The sequence below is a fragment of the Amblyomma mixtum genome, chromosome 2 (assembly GCF_055824585.1).
Source record: "Amblyomma mixtum isolate Tamu chromosome 2, ASM5582458v1, whole genome shotgun sequence".
Taxonomy (NCBI): Eukaryota; Metazoa; Arthropoda; class Arachnida; order Ixodida; family Ixodidae; genus Amblyomma; species Amblyomma mixtum.
In genome coordinates this window covers 283,643,037-283,661,190 of record NC_143013.1, presented here as the reverse complement: position 1 = coordinate 283,661,190, position 18,154 = coordinate 283,643,037, and the positions used below count along the sequence as shown (strand labels likewise).

General features: G+C 42.7%; 1 protein-coding gene across 3 annotated transcripts; it reads right to left on the bottom strand.

Annotated features, from left to right (window-relative positions):
- Nucleotides 1-249: 249 nt before the first annotated feature.
- Nucleotides 250-17,831, bottom strand: Arl6IP1 (ADP-ribosylation factor-like 6 interacting protein 1). 3 transcript variants are annotated; one of them, XM_089574219.1, is made up of 7 exons: nt 17,675-17,831; nt 14,441-14,571; nt 13,460-13,579; nt 10,203-10,320; nt 7,912-7,996; nt 5,074-5,232; nt 250-3,511 (listed from the first exon to the last, which is right to left on the bottom strand). In XM_089574219.1, the coding sequence occupies exons 1-6, from the start codon at nt 17,705-17,707 to the stop codon at nt 5,117-5,119; spliced, it is 603 nt and encodes a 200-aa protein (XP_089430345.1). In that variant the 5' UTR covers nt 17,708-17,831; the 3' UTR covers nt 250-3,511; nt 5,074-5,116. The 3 variants fall into 3 exon arrangements, with proteins under 3 accessions (XP_089430345.1, XP_089430344.1, XP_089430346.1); XM_089574218.1 differs by having other exon boundaries at nt 250-3,487; XM_089574220.1 differs by lacking the exon at nt 250-3,511 and adding an exon at nt 4,389-4,539.
- Between the last annotated feature and the right edge of the window lie 323 nt (nt 17,832-18,154).

The window sequence follows — 18,154 nt, the reverse complement described above, 5'->3', positions numbered from 1 at the left end:
TACACGATACCCATAAAAGGGACATTTGTGTATTTTCCATGTGGATACTTACCCAGCATTGTATAATCCTTTGTGCCTAGGATGATGAAACTTGAGAATTCCAAAGGCACTAGCTTGCAAAGGTGTTCCCATTCCACTATATTTAAAAAGATTGCAGGATGCCAGCACTGAACACATGACAAGGTGAATTTCTCGCCTTTGGGGTCACCACTGTTGATACCAGTGGGAATAACGAGACTCTACAAGCAATGAGTTCAGTTTACATTTTATTGTCGGGCAAGTGGCATGGATTTGTTTCACGTATCTCGAGAGCAGTCAGAGCGCAAAAACAAACACACTGCTACAAGTTTGTACTATTCATTCACGCACATACAACTTTCACAACCTCACAGAAAATCTCAAAATACCTGTGCACTCTAAGAAACAAACAAAACAGCACTGAGTAAAAACAATCTCAATCAATTAACGTACATACAAACTTGTTTCAAACAAGTTACATGACTGAAACAAAGAATGGAAAAAAAGAAAACAATCCTCATACTGAAATCCCTAGCAAAAATGACACACAGGGCAAAAGAAAGGCTTACAAACGAGGCAAAAGGGCTATGATAACATGGGTACATTGAGAGCCCACAAGTTGCATACATGCGGCAAGAACATGGGATGTAACTAACTAGCATCATCCCTGCAGCTATGGACATTGAAAGTCATGCACACAAGCTATCACTTTAAGAAGGCAGTCTTTAAAACCACAAGCAAGACCCTTGCTCCGCTATATCCAGGTTATGAGGACACACACTGCAACATCATCTTGCAACACATAAATGATCATTCAGGTTTTCACCAAAACTCGATTGCGACAAGTCTGTCTAACCATCTCTAAGAACAAGCAGGTCAGTGTGTCACCTTCATGCTGTCTTGTTTCTGCAGACTCAGAGGCGTTTGGTACGCAGAAGGAAAGAACTAACAAGTCCTGTCCTTACAGGCTACTACAGCAAAAAGGATCAACTAACGCACAATCAATGTCACTGCCTTACACTGCAATATTCTATTCAATATTGCTTTCCATGCAAGGTACAGCATTGTTAAAATAGCACTGCTTTGTGGCTATTCAACTATCCAAAGAACACAGCACTAGTAAGTAGCATTTAAAATAAAAAGCCCTTCAGCGAATTAAGAAATAAACGAACAGACACCTGCTAATGCCTTGCCACGCTTGGTAAACCATTTACACGCCTTAAGCCCATGAACTGCATTAAAAATGCGACCGATTGCTGAATGAAATACAATAAATGTGAATAACACAGCTAAAACGCACGCACTTTCACTAACCGAAGAGACTTAGCTGACTCAAGGACAGTGGCAATAAATGCAAACACCTTTTTTTTCCAAGAGTGAGCAGAGATTTCTACATTAAGCCCTAAATGATCGACAGGTAAAACATAGACCTATTTGTTGGATACCACAGAGATGCAGGTCTCAAGCTTTCCTTGCCAGTATAAAAACTCTCAATGCATGTTGTGGAGTGCATTTTAGGTAGCTGCCACAAATGCAAAAAGCATTGAATGCGCTCTCGATATGGCCATAATCAAAGCAAATTAAAGTTGCAACTTGTATGCGCACATAGAACGAAGTCATAGAACAAGAGAAGTTTTGCTTTCTTTGCAAATCTTGAACTGCCCCTTTCCTTGTTTTTAGGGAAAGGGGCAATTGTGCTTCTACACTTGTTTGTATAGTAATAAGAAGACACACACACTAAAGGAGATCATATAGTAATAGCCTCTGCTCCTTATTTTACCGCTTTTACATGCTCTGCAGGGTACCAAAATTAGACACAGTTGTCATTATAACTTTATGCAGCAAAACTAAGAAATGAAAGGCGCAAAGTGTAAGCTGCCTTAACAATAAGGTACTCCTAGCATGATCAGGAAATTTATGCCACAACTTTAGCAACCTTAAGCTAATAAATACACTTGAAATAATCAAGTGGCATGCTTGCTGTAGCAGATGAAACAGGCATTCCTTCAACTACTTGTTCAATACCCTCAGGCTTTTCCACACTTCCTGTTAGCAACAGAAAATGGGTCGTGCAATGAGCTCATACCATGCATCAGAAGCACAGAATTGGGCAGTACTGACTAGGCTCTTAAGAGTGAAACCAAGGGTAACATTTTCTTTCTTTACTACAGTAAAACCTCGTTGATTCGGACTTCCAAGGGAGTGGAAGAAAACATCTGATTTATCGAGTGGCCCCTAAGACACAACCAAAAATCATTAGCATGAAAGCAAAATTTATTTGGTGAAAGGCTGGGCAATGATTTTCTCCTTTCAAAAGAAAAACTGCGCGACAACGAAGATTTTTCACAATTCTGTCAAATGCTTTAATTTGTGTACACTCTCCTGGACTTATCGGAAACAGAACTGTTCCATAATGACAAGGGTCTCCGCGACTTCAATGTGCAACGCAAAAGCATTGGCGTTTCTGTGCATGCGCCATAGCACTAGAGGAGGCTTCACCAAACAAATAAAGAACAGCACAACGAGTGCATAGTTTCGGCATGCTAGAACGAAAATGCCATGTGGATGGAATCAAGGGAAGTGTGCACCAACGCCGGAGCGGCAAGACCCCTTCAAAAAAAAAAAAGAAAAAGATCAGCTACAAGGCATTCACCATTCTGAACAGTGATCTGCCGTTGCCGCGGTCTGGCGGCAATGCTCCGAAAACGAAACAATGCAGCAGGACTATTCTCTCAGCCTATCAATGGGGCCCTACTGCCATTGCGCGTGTCTATAAAGTTCAGGCCCAAGGACAAATATCTGGTTGATCGCTTTTCGAGCAGGTCATACCTCGACGCAATGCCACAATGGGAGCTCGTCCAAATGAATCAGTGGCAAACCTAGGGTGTCCGAATAAAGGAGCTTCCAATGCCACTGACTTGCATGGGCGTTCGAGCAGCAGTCTGAATCAACCGATTTTCCAAATTAACAGGTATATTAACGAGGTTTTACTGTATCATTGTTTCATGATCCTTTAATACTGCACCCTTGCTAAAGGATGCAATTCTGCCCACACAAACTGATCACTTCGGCAAGAACTACTCACGCAAGTGAACCGGGACCCCGGCAATTGTCGACAATTCTCGGATATGAACTAAAACGCAGCCGACTTTTAAGGTAACACATACTGTCAAAGTGAGGAGAGTGCCATGAGCGACTGGAACACTTCAAAAATGCAAATAAAACAAACACATTTTCTGCCTCGAAGAGAGGTGAGCAGAAGTGCACGCTCGCGCCCACTCTCAGTCCCGTTGAACGTGTAGGCGTCGTGCGCACGGCAACCATGTAAGCAGAAGGTGCGGTGATTTGGACAACTGGCACTGAAGCTTTCACACGTTGAAGCAGAGCACTCGTCAGCCGATTCTCGATGCCTTTGCCAGCTTTCGCTCTCTACTGTACGCCAGCAGAATGATATGCTGCAACATGGCTCCTGTAATGACCAACAAACCCAGCACTGCCCTGATAAGATTAACAGCGCCCAAAGCAAATGCATTCAAACATGAGGCCAAGATTTTTGTTTTGCAGGGAAGGCGGTTAGTGCTGAGTGTCAAGCGTTCAACAAGAGCACTGTCAGAAAGCTGAGGGTGCTTGATTGCATTCTTTTTTTTTTTAAAGAAACAAAGCCCAAACACAAAAGTTCCTTTAAATACACTTTGCAAGAGCAATATTTATAACAACACTTGCGAGGGCATTTTTTCTTTTGTTTCAAAAAATGATAATTCACTGACAAACGTAAACTTGTCGTGAAGCCACGCAGGTTTAACCCTCTTAGGCACTGCTCAGTATTTCTATTCAGAAATTTTATTTTTCCAAGTAAATAGCTTACACAGGTTTCAAAAAAAAGACAATTATAATCTGGCTTTTAAAGAAAAACAAAAAGATCAGTTGTTTTATGGGCAAGTACAAAATTTCCTACAAAATGTCACGATGGTTGGAAATTATCTAATCGAAACGCCAACATCTGTCCAATGATTATGACTACTCAAGGGATCATGTGAACACAGTTTTTATTTCAAAGATGCTGGAAGCGCAGAAAAAACTAACATTTTGAAGGATGACATAACTTGTCTTCGTAAAAATGGCGGAGGATGTACTGGCATGCAGAAAGTTTTTTGAGAAATATTATTTTAAGGGGCTCTGAAACACCTTCCAAGGAGAACACATCAGCTCACTCATAATCACTGCTTCGTGTTGTCCTGAATACCTGAGCCAAATAATACACTTCTACATGCACCAGACAACCCCCAATCACGCGCAAAAGTTGGTGAGCACTTTCCGGAAGCATTTTTCATGTTCGCAACCTCCTCAGTCACTCGCACCCTCCACCATCGCCTGCACCTGCATATAACAGTTCAGAGATGGCTACTGGAAAGGTTTTTTCAGACGTCAAGCAGCTACCATGGCCGCAGCCAGTAAGTCACGCAGCTCCGGTGAGTCAGGAAGCTCCGCTTCCGGGGGTGGGGCTGGCGGAACAATGCCGACCTTCCAGTGTGCAGAAAGTGATGAGAGGAGTCAAATTCAAATTTTGACTAAAGATAACTCACAGTCTACAAAGAGCATGAAAAAAATTTTTTGCTGGACGATATTCGTAAAGCACATCCTTCAACATCCCTGGCATACTGTACCTTTATAAAGAGCTCCTTTCAGAGCCCCTTTAATGCGTTCGCTCGTTGACCTAAAAAGCAACCTATTTGTGCATAAAGCCTGCAAAATCGCCTGAAACTAAGAATCCCTGCTAGCTATTGCACGCTCCCAGAAAAAAGCTCTGAATTCGTAATGTACACAACTGTGTCCAAAGCACTCCAAAGAAGGGTTAACGTGAAGTGCATAAACTTCAAAAGGGACAATGTGCATTGGCACCAATTTGGTCACATGACATTAGTGGTGATATACAGCTCAGTGTTCCTCAAACGACGAGAAGCTGAAACGTGCAAAACATTGTCATAGTGACACAAATAACCTTGCCAAGAGCAGGGGCGACACGACGTAGACAAAACTGTCGAAACACTCTCTCACCTTTCTCGTCCGTGCTTAGGCTTCCCGGTGGCTGTGTACGAGCTTAGTTCTTCTTCATCTTGTCAGCAATGGCATTCCTGATGGCCAGGACGGCTGCCGAAAAGTACTTCTTGAAAATGCCATGGTGCTTCATGCCAGGGGTCATCGCAAGGAATAACACTGCAGCAATTAGGCAAAGAGAACCACCACATGGAAGCAGCCAGTCAACCAGTTATGCAAAGCTAGCCAAATAGTATAACGCTCAAATTAAGTGTCAGAGTGAAAAAAAATAAAGGGGCGGTAATTAGGCAAGAAGCGTTAAGCTGTCAACACCTATTCACTAACCGGTTTCGCTACAAGCCCATGTACTGGCCTGCAAGACAAAGTGAGCCCAAAACTTACAACAGAAGGCTTTTATCTGTGTGGAGCTGAACACATAGATTCTGTAAGTCCCATACCTCCAAAGGCATTCAAATGACGTTCTGCTGACAGACACATTGTCACATGAAATGGTAACTATAGGCAACTTACCCTCACACACAAGGAAACCGTAGCAGACAAAAACAAACAATTTTCACTCTGTAATAGGCAGGCAAGGAAAGTGCCACATAAAACTTCAAGCATTTCATCATTACTGATCCCTGTACTGCAGAAATGTGCAAAAAAAAAAAAAAAAAGCCGACGGTTTAGCGCAGCGAAGCACAGAATATCGTGCAGGAGCACTAGTTACGGTGGGCACTCAAGGTCCATATGTGCTAAAGGCATTTGAGCTAAAGCTTTGCCATAAAGACCTTTGGCCTAAATGTCTTTAACAAGAAGGCATCTACCATGAAGGCCTTCACCCTAAAGTCCTTTGACCTTAAGACCTTTACCACAGAGGCTTTTGACCTAAAGGCCTTTAACCTGAAGGCACTTGCCAATGCTTTTGACCTAAAGGCATTTACCGCAGAGGCTTTTGACCTAAAGGCTTTTACCTTGAAGGCCTTCATCCAGGTGTACCCTTCCCCCTGGCTTTCAACCAGGTGAAGGCCTGTCACAAAGCAGGCTTCAGGGACATACATACGTGGGTATGCCTGAAGTTGGAAAATACGCCTAGTAGTGCTACCACACTAAAAAATCTTGGGAAGGTTACAAGTCAGTAATGTGAATGACCCAGCTTTATATGGCTGACTACCGTGAAGAAATGGAGACGTATTAGAGTTTATATATCAGAGTGGATGCTCTAACCACTAAGCCACCGTGGTGATCTACACCCTATCTCACAAGTTCCTTCCAGCACTACGGAAGGTGGAGACCTCAGCCAATCAGAAAAGTGCATTAAACGTGTTCATTCATGCCTTGTATTAATTATCATTACTTACGATACAACAGTTGTCTACATGTCATCTGCCAGTGGCGAACACAGATATGGTTAGAAAAGCTGTCCATGTACCATAAGTGTATGCACGCTTATGTACACTAAACGCAAGCATTTTGTGGAATGTTACGGCATTTGTCACATTCGCATGTTTAGTTCAGCATGTGCAAGTAGATATCATATGAGCTCAGCCTAGTGGTGCCATCTAGCTGTTAGAACAGGAACCATTTTTGTCAACAGACCCACACTACTTTTTAGGCCTTTAAACAGCAGAAATGTTATTCTAAGTGAAAAAAAAAAAATAGACAAATTTATTGTTTTTTTATAGTTTTATAGAGTTTGACGTTCCAAAAAAAAAAAACTCAGACTATGAGGGACGTCATATTGGAGCGGTCCGGATAATTTCGACCATATGAGGTTCTTTCAAATGCACTTGACATTACACAGCACGTGGGCCTCTATCATTTCGCCTCCATCGAAATATGACCGCTGTGGCCAGGTCGAACCCGCGTCTTTCGGGACAGAAACTGAGCCCCATAACTACCGAGGCACGTTTTGTTATATGTGAGATCAGAAGAAGCAAAAGTGTGGTGCCCCAATTATGGCCACTGAACTTACTGAAAATGGAAGCAACAACAACAAATCCACTCTAACGCAGGACAGGTATCATTGACGATCAATGAGAGTGCTCCTCCTCTGCCACGAGGTTGTTTCCTCTGCGCGGAAGCCGAGGTAATGTTGTGCAAAAACAGTGGACTTTTTTTTCTTCACGTAATCGGCGTCCATTTCACAGTATTCACACGAAAAGTGAGAGCAGTATCGATACTCATATACCTAGGACTGTAATGAAGAAAGCACAGCAAGCCCTGTATGAGAGTTCTTGGTGCCCGTGTGTTCAATGTAACGAATTTGGCGTCTCGGGACATTTTTTTTGTAAGAGGTTCAGCATCATAGCCTAAATGCATTATGTACATGTACACTAGGGCATGTAAAATAAATCAATAGCAGAATTAAACATCATTCCATCACCTACTGACCCAGCAGTCTGCATGTCAACATTTTGTTTTAACTAGAGGATTAGCTTCTTCAGAGTGATTTTACAGTAAGCCTTTTGCAGCGCTGGTAGCTGACACAGAGACTCTCTCTCAAGACTTGTAGGAAAAAGCAACTTGAGTAATACTTTGAGGCTCTGCTGTCCTTCTTTGAATGCAAATGAAAACTACTGAGATTAGTAAAGTCTAGTGTATGCCATAGTTGTACATAATTACAAAACAGCTACAAAGAAATAACTTAGAATTCAGTCTAGCGGGGCCAGCTCTGCCTTCTACAGCACAAGCTTTTTTAAATGTCCCATGTTCAAGTGTGACTGCAGGTAAATCGGACAGCCGGACTATCTGGGTGTTGAGTGGCAAGCGGAATGTGTGGAGATACGTGTAGACCACTGACGCAGCAAATCATATAGTAACGCAAAAAAAAAAAAAAGATGCACGCTGCACTCTCACCAATAAGGTAGGTGAGGAAGAGGTTGTCAAAAGCATTCCCAATCCAAGCCACCAGAAGGAGAGAGACGAGCACCGCCACCACATACTGCACATTCAAAAGCACAACGAAGGGTCAAGATCATTCATTCATTAATTCCCACAGCTGCTCATGCCCATTTTATAACAAGAAGAGAGAAAAAAAAGGCTATTTACAGATTTTTTTTTTTTTTTTCCAAAACACATATGCAATTAAAGCACACAAATGCAAACTTATAAAATACCCCCTTAAAACACACTTCAGCATGAACTGCCAGACAAGAACTGGATCGGATTGCATCCAAAAAAACAAATAAAAACAACTGGGGGGGAAGGGGAAGAGAGGTCTGGGGAAATAGGCTTCTAGGAGAGTGCCTCTACAAGACACTCTGAACTATGATACACAGCCGTGCCTGCTTATAACAAACACAATTGTCATGCATCAGATTGTTCGTTATATCCGAATGTTCGCAGTAAGCAAACTGGTCATAATATAGATTACAACTGCAAGGCGGACTTCTGTGCCACTGTCTACGCAGTATCCACCAGTAGCCATCTCCCTGGCCAAGTTTTGATGTCAGTTGGTACGTTCTCATGCAACGCGATGAACGGCATCATTCTTTCAGACATAGTGCGTCACATGATGAAAGGCCGCTTTTAACTATGAGACATATATCAGCCAGACACCGAATTTTTGCCACCAAATAAGGTGTAATTTCTGCTTAGGTTTTGTAAGAATGCTATCTTTGCTGAGCACTAAGTGCTGCAAGACAGATCACGCCGAAGCTGAGTGCAGATGGAGTGGTGGCAGCCGGTTACCGCAAACAGAAAATGGTCAGTTTTTGAGGCGAATAAGGCATAGATGCAGCTGGTGAGCTTAGCAGAGAAGCACTGCAAGAGAAAGAGCTTCAACGAGAAGCTCGTACATTGCGCTAAAGTCCGCGAGGTGCAACGGCTATCTGTTCTTGGCCGGGCAGATAAGTGTGCAGATTTGACTAAGTAAGTGGTTAAGCGCTTGGAGCTTGCAATGCTTAATCTTCCTGCTGAGGAATCAGTGATCAGTGCATGCAGTGCAGGCGATACCTGGCGCAACTGACTAACCCGCCCAAGCGCAGAATGAGTTCGCCTTCATTTTCGTTGATCTGTTCAGGTGCGATAAGATCTCTTTTTATGAACAGCAGTAAAAAGATTTGTGGGGTCTAGCATGTGAAGAGCTTCCTCTCGACGAGAGTGTAGCTCCTACCCCGCCATGAGGTTGTTTCCCAGAACCAGAGCAGCTGAGTGTGCAGAAGCCACAGCGACATTGTGCAACAATGGCAAACTTTCTTTTTGTCTTTTTCTTCACATTACCCACATCCTTTTCAAAGTTTTCGGGCAAAAATTGAAGTATCGATCTTCATGTAGGACTGCGATGGAGGACAGAACATAGAATGCTGCCTTGTCAAAGAGCCACTGCACATTTAGTTTTTGTGCACAGATTTACAAGCAGCAACTGATGCAGTTCCATTGCTATGATGTTAGGCTTAGAGTTCAGATGAAAAGAAAAATTTGCAATTCTTGAATGCTGGGAGGATTTAGTTTTAGGTTTTTATGGGGTTTAACGCCCCAAAGCGACTCAGGCTATGAGGGGTGCTGTGGAGGGCTCCGGATAATGTTGAACACCTGGAGTTCTTTAACATGCACTGACAACGCACAGTACACAAGCCTCTAGCATTTCACCCCCATTGAAATAAGACCATAGCCGCTGGGATCGAACCAATGTCTTTCAGGTCAGCAGCAAAGCACCATAACCACTGAGCCCACGGTGTGAGTGTTGGGAAGAGCAGAATACTTCACAAAGTAAACATGCAGTGTGAGTCAAGTAGCAAATGATACTCGCAAACTATTAGAAATTTCAAATTTTCGCTCGTACCTATTTCTGGCTCACTGTCGCTACAGCGTCACTATTTTTTCATTTAAATTTGGTTTTGAAATGAACTCATGTGCCATGGCAGTTAGCAAGCTGAGTACTGGGACAGGGAAAGTTGTGTAAAACTGAAATTTTCTGCACCCGGCCCCTCAACTTCGCTGTTGCAAGGCTCAGGTGCAATCCATTCACTCATTCATTTCCCAATTAAATTTAAGCACTTGTTTACCAATCTCCCATTTGCTGACTTTCTAACTCTTTCATCCGGGACTTGAAAACAGAAGTTTTCGCAGTAGGCATGCATGAAATAAAAAAGCGCATTGTAGCAATGCGCTTCGACAGGTGGACCACAGGCTGCCTCAGGACTGACCGCCTTGGGCTTGTCTTGCTTCGCCTTCTTGACAGTTGCCCAGGCTCCCTGGACTGAATGCCATGCGTGAGCCATCTCGAGGCATATGTCATGCAGCTGACGCTCATGCTGGCTGGTCCTGAAACACATGACAAAAGCACTGTGGCATCAGTTTCATGCTCAGTCGACTTGTTTATTCATATTTCCCCTCGTATTCAAGACAAGCTGCAGAATGAAGCGAGTGCCTTAGGGAGCACTTACCTGAAAGCGCTTGTGAGAAGACAAACTTCTAGAATGAAAATAACAAAGGAGGCGTGTCTACAATTCTTTCCTACTTTAATGAGTATGACCAAGAACATTACACGCACTGCCCTGAAACCACAAAATGCGTGGTTTGTCACAGAACTAAACTCGGAACATACAATATCTGAGCTGAGCTACCCTCCTCCTCAAATATATTGTGGAACTGCCTAGAACCAAAGATAGCTCACTGCCAAAATCAAGAACAAGAAATGTCTTCCTGCCTTTGGACTCAGGCAGCTGATTCTAGCCACAACTCTAGCAGACCAGCTAATTTGAGTGAAGTACATGAAGCAGGTGTTCCAACTACACCAAGACAAACCTACGGGGTGAATATGTACCATGGACATTTGGTCTCTCACAACACACAAACTTGCAATAAAGATTTCTACTTCCTTTCTGTGTTGCTTCAAGGTTTCTGGATGGGGTAGGGGTATACAACAACTACAGAGATGTCATTAGCTTTAGGATATACAGCTGAAGACATTTCCACTGCCACACAAAAGGCACTGCTCAGCATGGCACCTCAAGCATATCCATGTGACAAACACACCCCAAAAGAGGCAAGGCGGTCAGACACTGGATTTATTTTATTTTTATTTTTATTTCAAGATACCCCTAAAGGCCCTCTTCACGAGGGTATTACATCGGGGTGGTAAAAATTACAAATTGTATACATAAAAGGAACATTTAACATGAGTAACAGGGCAAAGAAGAAGCAAGAAAAGAGCAATAACTGGTAGTCAGCAACAATCGAAATTTGGCGGAACAACAAGACGCAAAAAAAAACAAAAAAATAAAAACATCGAAATAAACAGAACGAAAAGCGAAACTCAAACACATTACAGTGAACAGAACAGAACTAGAAGAAAACTACACATCGCTTTGATTTTTTAAAAGTTCATGAAATGATGTCGCGTTAGTTTCAGTTGCGACTGTGGAAGGCAGCCGGTTCCAATCAATAATGGTTTTGGGTATGAATGATTTGGCAAAACTTGAAGTGTGACATGTGATGCGTTTGATCTTGAAAGGATGGTCACGGCGTGGAAACACTGCTGTGGGTAAGTGAAAGAAATCGTCGTGAAGCAAAGGATGATGGTAAATTTTGTGAAAAAGAGTTAATCGGGAGAGTTTACGACGATGGGAAAGGCTGTCAAGACCAGCACGAGCTTTTAACGCCGTGACGCTAGTAAAACGTGAGTAGTCGGAATAAATGAAACGAGCAGCCCGGTTTTGCAGGGATTCTATGTTATCTTTGATGTAGGCTTGATCTGGGTCCCATATGGCGGAAGCGTACTCAATTTGAGGTCGAATTAGTGTAATATAAGCAAGTTTACGCACGTGTGCCGGAGCATGTCGAAGGTTACGTTTTAAAAGGCCAAGAGAACGGTTAGCAGCTGCTAGAATGAAGTTAATATGATAGTTCCAGGTTAAGTCTGATTGAAGGTAAACTCCTAGATACTTGTAAGTGGAAGTTGTTTCAACTGTTATGTCATTAAGAGAGTATGTGGTTGGGATGCGATAAGAATTTCTAGTAAAGGAGACGAGCTTTGTCTTAAGAGGGATTTAGGGTCATAAGCCACTGCTGGCACCAAGTGTTAATAGAATCGAGGTCAGTTTGTAAAGATTGTCGGTCAGAGTCGTTTGTAATGGTTCGGTACACAACACAGTCATCAGCAAACAGTCTAATTTGTGAAGAAATGCAATTTGGTAATTCATTAATAAATATTAGAAAGAGAAGGGGACCAAGAACACTTCCCTGGGGCACACCAGATGTGACATGCGCCAATGTAGAGTTAGAACCATTAACAGAAGTGAACTGAACCCGAGATGAAAGGAAGTCTTTAATCCATGCTAGTACCTGAGGGTGAATATTAAGATGCGATAGCTTGAGAAGTAGTCGATGGTGTGGAACCCGATCAAATGCCTTTGAAAAATCTAAAAACAAAGCATCGACTTGAATTGCTGCATCCAAAGAAGTAAATAAGTTGTTAGTAAATCCGGCGAGCTGAGTGCCGCAAGAAAGGCCCTTGCGAAAACCGTGCTGATATTTAAATATGATGTTATGATCTTCAAGATAATGAATGATCTGAGAGTGTAGGACGTGTTCAAGGAGCTTGGAGAAGGTGCAAGTCAATGAAAGGGTCTATAGTTTAGAGGATCAGAGCGAACACCAGATTTGAAAATTGGAATTACTTTGGCTATACGCCAGTCGTGAGGGATGGAGCCAGATAATAAAGACTGAGAAAAAAGTGCGGACAAAACTTCAAAAATACTGAGATATGTTTTTTAGTATTATATTGTTAAAGCCCAGTGAATCCGTGCTTGTGGTAATTTTAAGATTATTTAACAAAGAAAGAATACCATCTTCTCTAATGACTACTGGGGGCATAGAATAATCATGAAATGGGTCGAGAACTGGAGAGGTAGTGATGACTTCTTGAGTGAAAACAGATGAGAAGGCATTGTTGAAGAGCTGAGCAGAATGGACATCGTCCAGCTGGTCACCATTAGAATTTGTCAAAAAAGAATCAGCACGCGAATGAGGGTTAATTACGCTCCAAAACCTACGGGGGTTATTTGATATCATGGTGGGCAAAACACCACTATAAAACTGGCGATGGGTAGCTTTAAGCACTGGTCTGCAGCTTTTGTGAGTTCACCTTTCAGCAGAGAAAAACCATTCCTACATCCACAACGTCCCTTGTAAAGGCACTCAATCCTACCACACCAAAACCACTTCCGTGCTCCATACTAAAAAACGCAGAAGCAATACTACAGAAACTGAATTCAAAGGCCAAAAAAATGCACACTAGCAATCAACAAATGTCACTCCATTTGCTCCTGTGCAAGAAAGGTACTTCAAAGAGTGCACATCATGGCGAAATTAAAACTAAGAGCCCAATTAGCAAATGAATAGGTTTTCCAACGCAGCTCAATGTTTCTGCTTGTCTGCGCAAGGAAAAAAATGCACCCACCACTTGTCCGGGCTGCAAAGCTGAGCGAGCAGCAGCGGCACCGTGTAGTCCAGCAGGCACGCCAGCATGCCAATCAGCGAAAAGGTGGTCAGCAGAGACGGCTCCATGTACCACAGCATGCTGCAGATAGCGAACATGCACACAGGACTAAGTCGAAGGAAAAGTTCACAAACGACTACTACAACACGGCCCCTCAGAAAACTGGTACCTTGGATATACCAAAATGAGCCTACCAAGGCAAAGTTAGATGATCACATCCAGGATGTGATGCAATGCGCAAATTTAAATTGCCACTTCGCATCTGCCCCCGCCGCGGTGGCTCAGTGGTTATGGCGCTCGGCTGCTGGCACATAGCCTGAGTCACTTTGGGACGTTAAACCCCAATCAACCAATCAACCAACTTCGTATCTGCCACATGTGTCAGCTCACAGCATCCTCGAAACATAACTGAGAAAGGCAAATCAAATGTAGAAGCTTCAGCTGCATGCAAGATCTTTGCACAGAAGATGAAACAGCATCGAATCTTTTGTCAACGGCACAACTCACTGAGTTTTGCCATCAAGTATTACAACACGGCAAACTAATAGCAAGATCTTTAAATTAGTCACACTATTTCTGCTGATACAATTTGTGACCATTACGCAATGGCCAGTCTTACCAGAGTCTGACGTGGGAGCACACAGATATAAAGTCATCACATAAAAATACTTGTACTTGTAGAATACTTGTCAAGCATGGTAAAAATTTAATGTTATCATGGCCACAAAAACTGGTACATAAAAATGCAAACTTTTCCTATTGAGGAGACTAAAAGCAGAATAACAAAACAAACAGGACAGAACAGAAGCTCCCGTCAAATGAATCCTGGGCACCTCTTCAAATGCATAAAACAGAAAACAAAACTTCAAACCAAGTCCAAAAAACACACAAGGGGACCTATGAAAATATCAATGCTCAAAAAGTCTGACAGCAACAGCTTACAGGAAGACGGCTGTGACGGCCCCAAAGATGCATCCAGGGTAGTAGGGCTCAGTCCAGAGCAGGACTGAGTTGAGGGGAAGCACCACCTCTCGCCATCCTTCCAACTTGAGCCTCAGCTTTTTCGCTTGTTCCTGTGTCGAAAGTATCCGCCAACTGTATTACATAATTCCACGGATAAAAAATCCGCATAGTTTTTCACAACTGCATGGTGTACTCAATTCATTTGTGAACACTAGCGATAAGATGTACATTTCCAAGAAAGCAAGTTGAAGCTGGGAGATGCGCTTCAAGCATAGCTGCTGCGAGATCAGGATCTCAAGTGGCAAATGCCATGACATATTTCCCAGTCAAGTGCAGTCGATTAAGCCATACCGTGTGTTAGGTGAGATGTTATTCGAGGAGCAAATATCCGATGCAACATTCAACGCAGCTCACGGTGAATGCCAAATGTATGAACTACCAGAGTACACAAATCAGAAAGAACTGTGTCCAACAAATGAAAATGTTGTTGGAGCATAAGAAAATTAAAGAAAAAGTATGGATTAGATCCTACTACATACAGCATATAGACAAAGCTGTATAAAACTTTAGGCACTTCGAGAAGCCTCCGAAAAAAGAATGGTCATGATCAAAACTAAACAGGATAGATAAGCGGGCGAGTTGAGATACAATATGCAAAAACCAGTTGACCAGGGAAATTATCGAGGCGTACAACGTGGCAAAGAAAGCAAGATTGTGTGTCAGCAAACCATCCCTGCTCCTGCGTGACTGTGAGGTTGCATATCTGGACATCACTTAGTAACACATGCGTTCTGATTTTGGTGTTTTGTTTGTTTTCTGTTTCCTTTTATAAGCGTGTTTCCTGTGATTAAACTTTAGTTGAGAGTCAGCGCTTGTTCCTGTGTATTCTTCGTCTCGTCCCCGTTTGTTCGCGCTGTTTTTTTGCATAATCAAAACTAAAGAGCACAAGAAAAAAGAAAGTCTCCAAAAAGCTCTCAGTGCTCCTTTTCACACCAATGAAAGGTGGAATAACACAAGTGCCAGACAGAACAAAAAACAAGGAGAACACTAAGAAAGATGATCTTCAAGGCTTGCACCTGAGATGCAGAACTCTTTCCCTCCAGCCAAAGCAGGGCCAACGGTAGACAAACAAAAATGTAAATAAAAATGTCTGCACGTTTTTCCCCCATTTGTTTCTGATTTAATGGAGTGAGTAACCGCAACACAGCATGCAATGCTCACAAAAAGAGCAAAGGCGCCTCTTCCTGCTTGGCTCCTGGAGAGCTGCCAATGAGGGGGACCTTAAAACAGCTCGCATGCCACCATGGGCGGTCCTAGGCATTCAAACTTAGCAACTGCAACGCACCTGCAAACCTGACTTAAAAGTGGGGCAGCTTAATGGCACGCTGTGCTTCCCGACACATTTTCGTGGCTAATGCAGGCCACCATGCATGCTATACTGTCTGCGCATGCCTATCACTGAGAGAGACAGATTTTGAAAACATCACTTCAGGGCAACTTGCTCACCATGTTTTGAGTTTTTAGGCTGCAAGGTTGCTGTTGAAGCAGTTTGCAAACTTGAGAAGCGGTAAGCACTTCAGACATGAAATACACATTGTGCCAACTTTTCACACTAAACCTGCAGTTTTGGATAAGTTAGATGTTGAAATGCCAAGCTCCTGATGCACTAAAACCCAAGATATAAATTATGGGTGGAATTATATAAAAAAAAAAATTCATGCAGCGGCATCAGCACGAAATGCAAAAAAGCCCCGCCCTTTTTTTTTTTAACAACTTGTGCCAAGCCACAAATGCCACTGATCATTCACATACTATTGCAAATCATAGGTGAAGCTGTGGTGAAGTGCTTATTTTTATGCAAGGAATTTCTTGTATTTCATGTGATTACAACCTTTTTTTTTTTTTGTATGGAAGCTTAAAAAACAAAACATGCGCCCAACACCCTTAAATCATTTGACTGAATGGCACATGCAAAAACAAATTAAAATAGTCTCATATCTTTAGAATGCTGCCTGCTGACCACACAACCGTACTGCATGCATTAGTGAAAAGCAGTCTCCTTTCCAATTAAGCACTTCTTTGGAGGCCAAAGGCCTCTGATTATGGAGCAGCGTGCTTGGTTTTATTCAGAACGGATCTAAATTGTAGTTAATAGGAAGTAATCAATGCAATTTTCCAACATCACCTCTTTTCATTGTAAGAACACAAAATCAACACACCTAAAACTTCTCATGCAGCAAACCACTTTCGTTTAGATGGCCATGGTTTATAATAGCTTTGGCTAAAATATATGACACCACAAATTTTTCATAGCACATGCATAACAAGACGATGCGGTTTACAAATCGCCAATCTAAATAACACTTAATGAAGGCAACAACAATGTAACGCAATGCGCCCCTACACACCTCAGCAGAACCCATCATTGACAGCTCTCATACAAGAGATCGTGAATATATCATGCACGCTGTACCAAGAAGCAGCTCTTTCAGAAGTAGCTTATGCTGATGCATTTCTACTAACTTGTCCACCTCAATTACCCTCAATTGTTTAAACACTCACCAGTCCACACTACCCACGCAGACGCAGAGATCATAACTTATGACTACCAGGCAGTGGAGAGGAAGCGGTACCGAATGTCTTAAAGGTCTCTCAAGTGAATTCGGGCAGGAATTCCCCATCAAAATATAGTCATTAAAAGCTTCCGTTGGCTACACAACATTGCTCAGTGATTCGATAAAGCTTCGCATAGGTACTGTACCGAGTACAGAAGCATGCTCGGCAGAAAAGTCACCTTCCCAGGGTGAAACTTCGGGCGCCTGACATGCAAACGATATGCAACAGAGAGACTGACTATGCTACGTCTAAGAAATTCCAAAAACATATGTCCCACAAACACATTAAACGCGACGCTGGCGAGTAAAAATATTCCTCTCAAACAGAACTTGCAAGAGGCTGTTTCGATTGCATTAAGGATGCTTTATTTGAATAACAGAAGCTCCAATTAGCCCTGTTAAGATAAACCAATAAATGTAAGCACAGCCAATCTCCACAAATGCGAGAAGTGCTGACATCTCAATGACAACAACTTTCAAAACAGTTTTCCGTTCCGTTTTGCAGGACGCTTTGTCCGTCGCAAGGGGAGTGACTCATCTTCGCAACCCGAGAGCGTCGGTCGATAGTGGGAGCGCAAACGCTTGCTAGCGTTCTTACCTGCTCTTGAGAGGTATACTTTGCGTTATCCATGATTCCTCCGCGGAATTAACAAAGCAACTGTAATTGCTAGCTCACAAGATCTATAAAAGGATCCGCAACGGTTTCACCCGCTCTCGACAAAACTCGATTGTGAATTCAGGCAAGCCTAACGCTTGTTGGGTCACAGCATTTCGACGCATAGAGGGCACTGCTAACCTTACAAAATTAAAGTTTGCGTATTTCCTCTAGGCACACGCTTGCCTGTTCCTAAGGGGTTTTATGCAGTCGTCGAAAACGACACAAAATCTATGGAGGAGAGTGTACTATCACCTAATTTCGCTTCACACTAACCAACAAGGACAGGTTTAGCGCCTGGAGGGGGGGGGGGGGGGGGGTTCATTTGCGCAATTTGCATTGCTTAGAAAAACGGTGACACGAATCTTCTCATAATCTATGCTAACCACGAGGAACTAAACTCATCCTCGATGCCCAATATGC